Source organism: Lissotriton vulgaris, unplaced genomic scaffold (assembly GCF_964263255.1).
Source record: "Lissotriton vulgaris unplaced genomic scaffold, aLisVul1.2 SCAFFOLD_219, whole genome shotgun sequence".
Lineage (NCBI taxonomy): Eukaryota > Metazoa > Chordata > Amphibia > Caudata > Salamandridae > Lissotriton > Lissotriton vulgaris.
The window spans coordinates 516,023-527,408 of NW_028246735.1; the positions used below are offsets into that span (position 1 = coordinate 516,023).

Genomic DNA, 11,386 nt, shown 5'->3' on the forward strand with positions numbered 1-11,386 from the left:
GTACCAAGACACAGCACTTAACTAGTGCTCGGTTGTCGGGTTACGAATTGACCTTGTTAGCAAGTCATGTACATATAAAAAGATGCAACACATTAAACCCAGCTACGTTGTTGCCAATTCTAGTTGAGACAGATAATGACGAACAGCATGATTGTTTCCTTAGAACTGAGGAAGAAACGAAAGGGAGGATTGACCTTAGGGATACTCCTCTTTCAGAATGTGATGGTACTTTGTGGGTTGATGGTTCGTGTTTTAAGCTTCCGAATGGTGACACGACTGCGGCATATGCTGTTACGACTTTGTATACGGTTGTTGAAGCTGCACGTATCCCACATAATTCAGCGCAAGCAGCAGAATTGATTGCATTGACAAGAGCATGTGTGTTGTCGAAAGGGAAAAGAGTGACTGTGTGCACCGACAGTCAGTATGCGTTTGGTGTGGCTCATAGTTTTGGACGATTGTGGAAAGAACGTGGGTTCCTGACTTCGCATGGAGATAAGATTCAGCATGGTCAGTTGGTGAATGAACTTCTTGAGGCACTTACTTTGCCGTTGCAAGTGGCGATCGTGAAATGCAGTGCGCATAAGAAAGTTACGGATGATGTCGGTTGTGGTAATGCATTTGCAGACGAAGTTGCGAAAGAAACTGCGAGGAATGTGATGAGTCGAATGTATGTTGCAGGACCAGCGAGATGGGTTCCAGAAAAAAGTATGTGTGAAGACACGATTGAGAGTGTGAAATCCATCCAAGCTGAAGCCACAGAGAATGAGTTGAGTAAATGGAGAGAAAGTGTGGTTAGATTGGATTCAAATGGTTGTTGGACTGATTTGTCGGAACATCAGAGATGGTTGTTGCCTGATGCGTATGTTCTTCCAGTGGTTACAATGGCTCATGGAATGGCACATATCAGCGTGAAAGGGATTTGTAAGTTGTTGGCTCCGATTTGGAAAAATGCAGGAATTCCCAAATGTGCAGAGAATTTGGTTAAGAACTGTATGGTGTGTTTGATGTACAATCCTGGTAAGGGAATTCCAACACCAGCTGATCATTTTGCTCCTCCAACGTATCCGTTCGAGGCTTTGCAGCTAGATTTCATTCACATGGAAAGATGCAACAACTTGAAGTATGTGTTAGTAGTTGTTTGCTCTTTTTCTAGATGGATAGGAGCTTATCCTTTGAAGGATAATACTGCCTTTTCCACAGCGAAAGCCCTAATCAAAGAGTTTTTCCCTAGATTTGGTTTGCCGAGAATTATCTGGAGTGACAATGGGAGTGAATTTGTGGGTCAAGTGATGAAGAGAGTATGCGAGGGATTAGGTATTCGGCAAACATTTGGGGCATGCCAAGACCGACAAAGTTTAGTGATCTTGAATATCCTGTGTTGCTTGATTACTTGCAAGAACTGACGGCTAAACTGCGTGTCTTACATCAACAGGTTTATGACAGTCTACCACAAGCTTCCGGAGATCCAGGCCACTCCATTAAACCCGGTGAATGGGTCTTCGTGAAGAATTTTCAGCGGAGTAAGAACGATCAGTCCCGTTGGACAGGACCGCATCTTGTCCTCCTGTCTACACGTTCCGCAGTTTGAGTGCAAGGCAAAAGAAACTGGATCCACGGCGTACACTGCAAACGGGCCCCATTGCCCTTGCCGTACGACCGGTGGGTCCAGGAAGGACTCCCAGACTCTGAAACAGAAACTGTGCCACGATTTTTGACATTCAGCGATGCCCGTTTGATTGGGACAAACTCTGAGAAAGAAAGTTACGATCTCTTGCAAGAAGCTGGGCCTCCTTTGGATCGATTGAACACTACTGAGCCTGAACTGCTAGTTAAGGAACAGACATTACCTGGGAGAGATCGTTATAATTTGCGACCAAGAGTCGTGGGACAAATAAACAAATAAAGGCTTTTATGATTTTTCTATTTACAGGTTAACTCTCCACCGAGGATCTACTAATTTTTGTTTTTCGAACCGCCATCCGGGTTCAGCTGTAGGGTCGTGGTTGCCCAAAGTCTTTGGGGTGCAGCCGAAGACGTTAGGTTGACGGTTCTGGTTGGTCTAAGGGAGTTGCCCTGGACTGACAGAAGCATTCCTTAGCATAGAACACCCTACCACCGCGAGCAGCATATTTAGTAAGGATGGATTTCTTCGCGTTGGAGAGACCTGTAAAGACAATAAGTTTTAAAAGCAAGATACACAAACTGATCATCAGAAAAAGATTTTTAGTATTATGCTTATTGATGTTACTGAGTTTGATGATATTTTTAATTGGTTATATGACATTTTCTTTTAAAGTGACCTTTGTTCCCACTGTGCAGCCTATACCTCCACCTACTATTTCTTCTAATTCTTTTCACCCTTTGCCTGAACATGAAGTAGTCAGACGTTTGGAATTTGTCAATAATTCCTTTATTCAACTTTTGCACCAATACCAACGAGTTCTAAACACAACAAATTGTTGGATTTGTGGTCTAATGCCCCACACAGCAGATAAAGGTATCCCGTACTTGGTTCTGCCTTTCAGCCTGAATGGTTCCATTTGGGCATACAGAATGATGTTCATTTACGCTCATAGTGTTTATCCCCTACGTTCACCGAAAGAGAGCCTGAAGAATAGTGCTTTAGCCAGAGGCATAGTCGACATGGTTAAAGGGACTAATGCAGTTGAGACTATTCCGAAGGACGAGAAAGAACCATATAGTGGTTGGGATGTTACTGGATATGGAGTTAGTCTGAGTGTTAACCAGGAAGCGAAAAGTTCTCCACCGATTTGGATAGTGCCCCATCGGGGTCGCTATTGTTTGCAGGGTACTGGCAAGAATCCGAAAGCTCAGTTAGGGAAGAGTGTCTGCACTGAGACTTATGTATTTACGTCTCAGACTTCCCCAGCATTTCTAGCCGCTAAGGGTACCTATTTTGTTTGCTATGACAAAGCATATACATGGTTGCCTCCTGACTTTTCGGGCACATGTTTTGTTTTGTTCCTGTTGCCCTCCACTTTTACAGCTGTGGCAGATTACCATAAGTCGAGAGTTGCCAGAGGTGTTTTCAGTCAGGAAGACACTGCAGGGCAAGAATTAGGAGATTTCTTTAAGGGTTTTCTACCGTTCTGGGGACCAATGGCTAACAGCAGGAATATTCACCAGTTGACAAGAGTGGTTGAGTCCACCATAGTTGAAACTGCCGGTGCCTTTAGTAACTTGACGGCTGAGCTTCAATCAGATAGACTTATGACTCTTCAGAATAGAGTTGCTCTTGATGTCATACTAGCAGACCGAGGTGGAGTATGTAAACTGATTCAATCGAGCTGCTGTGTTTTCATTCCAGACAATGCTCCGTCAGTTTTTCAGGCCATTTCCAAACTACATAAGATCTCCGAGTCTGTCCATATTGACAAAGGAGATTGGTCGTTGATGGGATGGTTCTGGGGATTGATATCCACTTGGGGATGGAAAGTTCTGATGGTCATTGGGATGATCTTAGCTATCCTTTTCCTGTTCTGTCTCTGTGTACAGTGTGCTCCGGCTATATGTGGCCTTTGTGCTACTTCGTGTACAAGGAGACCTGTCCAGAGAGAGTTACGAAGTACTAGGATGAGGCTACAGCAACATATTGATGATCTGATGATGATAGACCTAGATTCAGATTAACATGGGTTGGGTCTGTTGCCTATGTAAGGGCAAAAGGAGGGCTGTAGTTCCGTAGATTGAGGGTCTATGGTTCATTGTTCTGAACCCGTTCAATAAAGATCGTTGAAAATAGACGATTTTCATATCAGCGGACCGCAAATCACGAATGCGGTATGTACGAGTGTTTTCGCATTCATTGATCAATGAGAACACTACGTATTTAGGGATTTCATTTGAACCTTCGGGTTCCATTTTGTGAACGGCAGCCATTTTGTGTGGTTGCCCTCACATAGGCCGATGATTACGGCTGAACGAGTCCTTTGGACACGTACACCTGTAGCGGGAATTCCGTTCTCCTACAGAACTGTGCATAGAGATCTGGAACCTCGGTGAATTAGGATGGCCCAAAACTCACCCCAGTACCCAAAATCCCCTTACCAGACTCTCATTGTCTCATTGGTCATAACAACCTCCCATTGCTTAGACAGACCAGAACATGAACTTAGAGTACCCCAGGTACCGTGGAACACATGAACACTCTTTCGCTATATAATCATTTCAAACCAGAACGCGGAGTAAAAGAGGACACGTGCATATTTGAAATATTTATTTACTAACGCAGGGTTCTCAAACGCAGTATCTTATATAATACAAGCAAACATATTATAAGAAACAAAGTTATCAGCATAGTTACTAGTCCATAGAAAGCGAACGGTGATAGCATATTAATATTCCGCAATGAATAGGAATTAACAACACCTATTTCTCACCCTCCCTAACTAGCATAGTATATTATATCTATGAAGGTCTCATTTGGGTTTTAGCAGGGCGGGCCCATACCTCAGGATCTCAGTGGTAGAGGATCACATCAGCGTCCACCAGCTCTCTGTATCTGAAGCAACATCAAGTGTGTGGGTGTGCTCTGTGCAAAGCAATATAAAACCCGGGTAAAACCAGGTTCTGGCAGCAGCTGCATTAGTGTTATGGCTAGAGAGGTGCGAAGATCAGACCTTACAACAACACTGTGTTTAGTTATCCTTGAAGGTTTTCAGCACTTACTGTGCAGACAGTGTACCAAGCAAAACTGATATCAGAGCAATAACATATTATTCACACGTAAATCATAACGCCCTTCTAGGTTGAAAGCTACAATAACAATTATGTGTCGTGTGCAAAATATGAAGCTAAAGGAAAAAATGTTGTTTAAACATTTTATAAGCTCACGCTAACTTAACACATTATGTAGAAACGAGGCAACTACATGACACCCCCCCAATGATCCGAGCACGGTCAAAGCAAGGTAAGGCCAGAACAAGGGGCATAACATGAAAGCAGAGTTCAACTGGAACGAGCTAACCCGACCCTAAAAAGTATATGTGATTATACAAACTTAAAAGTATAAAATCTTGAATGATACGGCCTGCTTCTAAATGAGCTAATAGGCCGGGGCAAAAAAAAATAAACTCCATCGGAAGCTACCAGGAACGTGCTCCCAGCAAAAGTTCCACAGGCTCCTTAGGACAGTACTGAATATGCAAAGTAAGCAGCAACTGCCTCCAGCATGAAATCACTGTCATCATCCGAAAACAGTTCAGCCATCCAATTCAATAGTGGGAAAGAGCATACGTGTTCATCCAGCACCAGATCCTCTAGCAACATCAGAGGACAACTCGGTGGGTTCTCAATATAGCTCTGTGCCAAGAACTCATGTGCTGCCGCGAGTATATTCCAGGGACCCATTAGTCCATGCATCACTGCCAAGGCCATAATCCTTTCGCCAGAACAAACCAACTCGTGAGCCACGATGGGACCCATTAGATGATTAAAGTCGACGTCAGGAGACACCATCTTGCAGAGACACAAATCAATGGCCCAGTCGAAATCGCAGCTCAGGCAGTGAAACACAGGCTGGACACATGAAAAGTAGGAAAATCGAAACGATAATCCAAATGCCGTGCTTAAAGTCGCAAGCGGCAAAGCGCCATAGTATTCAAACATTCGGTTCTGAAACAGCGGCAGGAGGGGCTGGGCGGGTTCTAGCGCATGATGTGCATCCATTTTGAATAAAACAAAATATCACCAGAACCCCTGCAGCCAATGCCAGCAAAACAGGGAAGCCACCAAACAGGCTTGAAAATATAGAATGGAAGAACGCAGGGATCACTCCAAATATCTTTTCGAAGGAGGTCATGAGACCACTGCTAACTATTTTAAAAAAGTGTGCGAGGCCAGTCGTGGAGGAGGCATTAAAGATTTGATGAACCAGCTTGCTAAAATGTAATGGCAAATCAGTATTTAAAAGCGCTTGCACTTCTGTGCGCGTGTTAGCTACGTGAAGGACGAATGTTTCACGGGCCGAACTCAGGGCCACTTCTTTTTGAGACAAAAGGGCTCTTATTCTACTCATTCCATTGAATTCCGCTTTCAAGGTTGGGATGCTCGGCCAGATGGAAACCGCTGAGGTCCCATGCGTAGGGGGATACAGAATGTTTTTGCAACACACTACACGTTTTGATATGGTTACCACATAAGCGATACCGATAATTAACCCACAACATTCCTCATTATTCAACAGTAAATAACCACTATTCGCCAGCAAAGTGAACGTGGGAACTATCGCGGGAACCGGGGTGCCTTTTAGAACACAGGCTAAATTTGGCCGGTCCTGGTTGCAAGAACCATGCAACTGAATGTGTCTGCATATTAATGAATGATCAGGTGACTCTGTGCATTCCTCCCCATTCAGATAAACTTCTTTGTCGTCTTTCATGCATCGATAAGTAAATGGGAGCGACCATGCCTCATGGAGAAATGAGCTGCCTAGCGGTTCATATCTGCCTATAGCAATATATCGCATACAGTTTGTAAATTTGTACAAAGCAAAAGGTAATGTTATTAACCCGTGGATAAGCCATGTTGCAGCAGTGGCTTCAGCTACAGAAAACGGTAAAGATTCCAACCTCTCAATGTGTAACATGGAAAAAGAGGCATCACGGATTGAAAGCATCCGTTGCTGTTCAGTCAAGTTAAAAGGGGCAAAGAGAGAGGACACGTTCATGTAATTCCAAGGCACCCGACCAGATTTAAGGGTCTGTAGGGTCCACGCAAATTGCATAATGGAACGTAATTGATTTGATTTGATTTGATTTGAAGTTGTAGAGCGCGAATTGCTGCCCTGAGGCGTCCAAGCGCTAGTAATAACCAGAACCTACCGGAGAGACAGAAGGGGCTGAAGTTAAAGAGGTGAGTTAAAAAGGAAGGTTTTGAGCTGTTTGCGAAACGAGGTGAGATTAGAGTTGGCTCAGAGGTGAAGTGGAAGAGCATTCCACGTCCTAGAGGCATTGTGGGCGAAGGTCCTGCCGCCGAACCTGGATCTTTTTATTCTAGGAGTCACTGCTAGAAAGGTCTGGCTGGAGCGGAGACTTCTGTTGGGCGTGTAGTGAGTGACTAGGTTGCGAGTAATACTCGGACCAGTGTCCCAGAAGGCTTGATGGGCAATGCACATTGCCTTAAAAAGAATTCTTTGGCGGACTGGTAGCCAATGGAGGCTAGCCAGTCCGGCCTTCACTGAATGTCTGCGAGGGATCTCCAGCAGTAAGCGCGCTGCGCAATTCTGCACTATCTGCAGCCTGCGCAGAGTGTAGTCTAGGGCGCCGAGATAGAGCACATTGTTAAAATCAAGGCGTGATTGTATAAGCCCTTGTATAGCCACCTGTTTGGCTTCCATGGGAAGGAGGGGGAAGATTTTCTTTAGCATCCTCATGATGCCAAAACAGGTGGCTGACAGTTTCGTGGCCTGCTTATTGAACGATAGGGATCTGTCTAACCAGACTCCAAGGCTCTTGATACTGTCTTTGGGAGTTGGTGGAAGACCCAGGCACGGGGCCATAGGGCATCGGGGAGGCGGAGATCTGGGGGGCCTAGGAGCATCAGCTCCGTTTTGTCCCCGTTCAACTGGAGGGATGAAGAGGACATCCATGTCTTCACCTCTTCTAGGCACTCTCTGAGCCCGCCTGATGCTGGTAGGTTGCCATCCTGCGTCAGTGAGACCACCAGCTGCGTGTCATCCGCATACGAGATGATCTTAATCCCGAAACGACGGACGACCTCAGCCAGTGGCCTCATGTATAGATTGAAGAGTGCGGGGCTCAGAGAGGAACCCTGCGGGACTCCACACTTCAGAGGTCTGCTGGAGGAGACAGACTCACCCTCAAAGACTCTAAAGGATCTATCCTCTAGAAAGGACTTGAACCACGACCAGGCTTTGTCCTTAATCCCGGCACAGGACATACGGTACAGCAGAGTGTCATGACTGACCGTATCGAACGCTGTGCTTAGGTCGAGGAGGATCACTGCCACTGATCCTCCTTGATCCAGGATTATTCTAGCTTCCACGGTGACCAAGAGGAGGGCGGTCTCGGTCCCATGTTTCGGTCTGAAGCCCGTCTGTGTGGAGTCTTAGTAAGTGAAAACTTTCCAAAAAGTTTGCTAGAAGATGATTTACATGTTTTTCTAAGATCTTGCTCACCCAAGGGAGCAGGGAGATGGGTCGATAGTTGCCCAGGTCAGTTGGGTCTAGATTAGGCTTTTTTAGTAGAGCTCTGACCTTGGCCTGCTTCCAGACGACCAGAACCATGCAAGAGGTGATTGATGCATTTAGTACCTCCCTAATTATAGGCAGGGTGACCTGGGAGGCGGCCATTATTATGTCTGGCGGGGCTGGGTCGTCAGGAGACCCGGATTTGACTCTCTTCGCTAAGGATTCAAGAGTTGTAAGGTCCAGTAGGGGAAAGTGAGTCAAAGTGGATTGCGGAAGTAGGGGGGGGTATGGTGCTGGGGATTTATTGGGTTGGATAGAGGAGGTGATGTTTTTTATGGGGGGGGAAGGCTGAGTAGATGATGTTTACTTTTTGATAGAAGAATTCAGCAACTATTGCAGTGGGTGGTGGACTTTTCGACCTGCACGGCGGGGGGAGGCTTCATTAACTGTTTTACGATGTGAAAAATCTCCTTCGGTTTCGATTTGGCCATCACTATTCTATCGGAGAAATATGTGGCCTGGGCTTTTTTTACTTGCGTTTTGTATTCGCTGATAGATTCTCGGTAGCAGGTCTTATTGTCCGCCGCGTAATCTGAGCGCCAACGTCTTTCCAATCTTCTGCATAGACGTTTCTTGTCCCTGAGAGAGTCCGTGTACCAGGGGGCAGTTTTGTGAGGGCGTTTTTCGTAATTGATTTTGACCATGGTATAATACAGACACTTCATCATGTACAATATCAACAACTGATGACACAATATTATTCAACGTGTAAATTCAGGAAGAAAGCATGTTAATACTGTTATCCACAACTGCAAGCACTTTCTCTAAATTAGCTTGATCAATAGCCCTAAGACGCTTAGCAGCCTCAATTTGTGAAGCCTTCCAGATTTCATTGTAAATCGCATAGACCCATCTTTTTGATCTACCATTAGCCGGGCCTTTTATGAAATCATTCAAATCTACATCATCAGTCAGCTTCGATAGATGCAATTTAACAGCAGACAAAGTAGAATGTTGTAACCAATTCTGACACAGCTTGCCCACTGAGTAAGTCGTGACAGAATGCTCACTATCAAATCGGGGATCAGGTCTGACCTCAGCTAAACCCAGAAAGCGACGTTGGCAAGAATCCGAGCTCCTACGCCACATCAGCCAACCCTTTGAATCCAAACTGGAAATGTTAAAGGATGAATTTTGCAATAGTGTTTTCAATTCTCGAATCGAAAACTGTGTAACATTATTCCAACCGGAATACTCCTCTAAGTCAGGGATAGTAGGTGTTTTTAATTTTTTAGAAGTAGCCAATCCAAAGCATGTTGTTTGTAAAATAGTGGAATTCAAAAACAACATATGATTTGGGATGAGACATGCACTGTGCAAAGCCTCATTACCCTGCACCTGCCAACTTTTAGAACCCCAAACCGATTTAAGGTCAATGGTTTCCTTCCATAGCTCGTAGCCCTCAACAGCTAACTGATCTAGAAAGGACTTCGAATACAGTTATTTAGTATCGGTAAGTCTAACTTTGGACATGGACCTTTGTGTCATTTTGAAATAAAACGACCCAGGACTTGATTGATTAAAGTCAGTAAAATATGTGTACTTTTTCAAAAATGTACTAGAGCTGCCTTGCAAAGGGGCTGGGCAATGTTCCCACTGTGTGTAATTTACAGTAACCCTTCTGGAACCTGTTTTATGAAGAAAATGGTTGCCAAAATGTTGAAAGCAATACAAATCACCATAATTAGCAGAATCTAAATATAAATCCTCAGCATCAAAGGCAGCATAGTATTTCAAATCAGAGAACAACGCTTCTACGGCTTGTATATCCCAATCATCAGAACGTATGTTTTGTTTTACCACATCACCCATGTTCACTCTGAGGACATTAGGGACATTAACTACTTCGGTAGGGCCATGGATTTGAAACTTAACCGCATCCCATACAATCCCATAGAGAACAGGCCAAGCAGTGATATTCACAAAAGTCAAGTCTCTCTTCAGCCTATGTGCAGAGTGTGATGAGGAAAGTGGGGCCAAAGTTCCATTGAGATGTCGAATGCATGTTCTCTCCTCGACATAGTGTCCATCGATAAGCTGAAAAAAATAAAACACAAAACTAATTGACATAAAAAGATAAATCGAAAAGAGCACCAGCCAAATATATATCCAAGGGGGAATCAAAAAATGTTTTTTAAATAAAGTGGCACAAATTGCAAAACGTGAGGGCTTTTTCAAATTCACTGAAACAGAGTCAAAAGAGAATCTGGATTCCGTGGCCAAACGAGTCTGTAAATCAGGCATCGATAAGTCAGCTGGATAAGTGTAATCAAAGTCATCAATGTTAGTAACAGGTAAAGTACTTAGTAAAGGACTGGAAACCTCAGGCATTTCGAGGGCCACCTCTAGCGCAGCATTAGAAGTAGCGGCCAAAACAGAATGTCTCACAATCGAAGGACAGGAGACTGCCGGTGTCATACTATGAAGAATCGGCCACCCTGTGTAGTTTGACATTGTCAATTGAAATTAACCTGTTTCCTTTACGACCTGGAAGTGGTGGTAAAATGATTGTTCTTGTGCCCTTCACTCCAAGCACGGGAACCGGAGCTCGATAGGAAGGACCAAATTCTTTCTTGTTATCGATCTTCTCCCAAACCAGTTCTCCAACTTGGGGTACCCAGACAACTACCGGGATCTGCAACGCATCTTCCGACGTGGAGGGCAAATGTTCCTTTGCAAGACTGTCTCTAGTCTTTTGTACATCCTGTAAAACATTGCAATGTTCATCTACGTCAAAGGCAGTGGCCTGGGCCACGGAGTCTAGACCGTCGAGGTCAGGGACAAACATCTTGATACCAAAGAGCATTTCGTACGGGGTCCGCCCACCCAGAGACCTTCAAGGGAGATTATTAAGAGCACGCTGCACGCCATTGAGGTGAGCCAACCAGTTTCTGCCAGTGCCTATAACTTGTGCTGTCAAAGATTGCTTTAAGTCACGGTTCATTCGCTCAACTACACTATTACCCTCAGGTCTGTAGGGAGACGAAAACTTGACTTGGACCCCCAACGAAGTCATGGCATCCTTATACGCCTTAGAGGCGAAAGCCGGACCCTGATCCGAATGGAAAGTACCACAGGCAAAAATCCCAACAAAGACACGCAAATCTTTAATGACAGTCCGTGAATCAGCGCTGCGATGGGGCCACACCCACA

At 44.8% G+C, this 11,386-nt stretch overlaps 1 protein-coding gene across 1 annotated transcript; it reads right to left on the reverse strand.

Annotated features, from left to right (window-relative positions):
• Positions 1 to 4,265: 4,265 nt before the first annotated feature.
• LOC147665763 (uncharacterized) lies at positions 4,266 to 10,181 on the reverse strand. Its single transcript, XM_086949522.1, has one exon. The coding sequence runs from the start codon at positions 6,746 to 6,748 to the stop codon at positions 5,624 to 5,626; it is 1,125 nt and encodes a 374-aa protein (XP_086805648.1). The 5' UTR covers positions 6,749 to 10,181; the 3' UTR covers positions 4,266 to 5,623.
• Between the last annotated feature and the right edge of the window lie 1,205 nt (positions 10,182 to 11,386).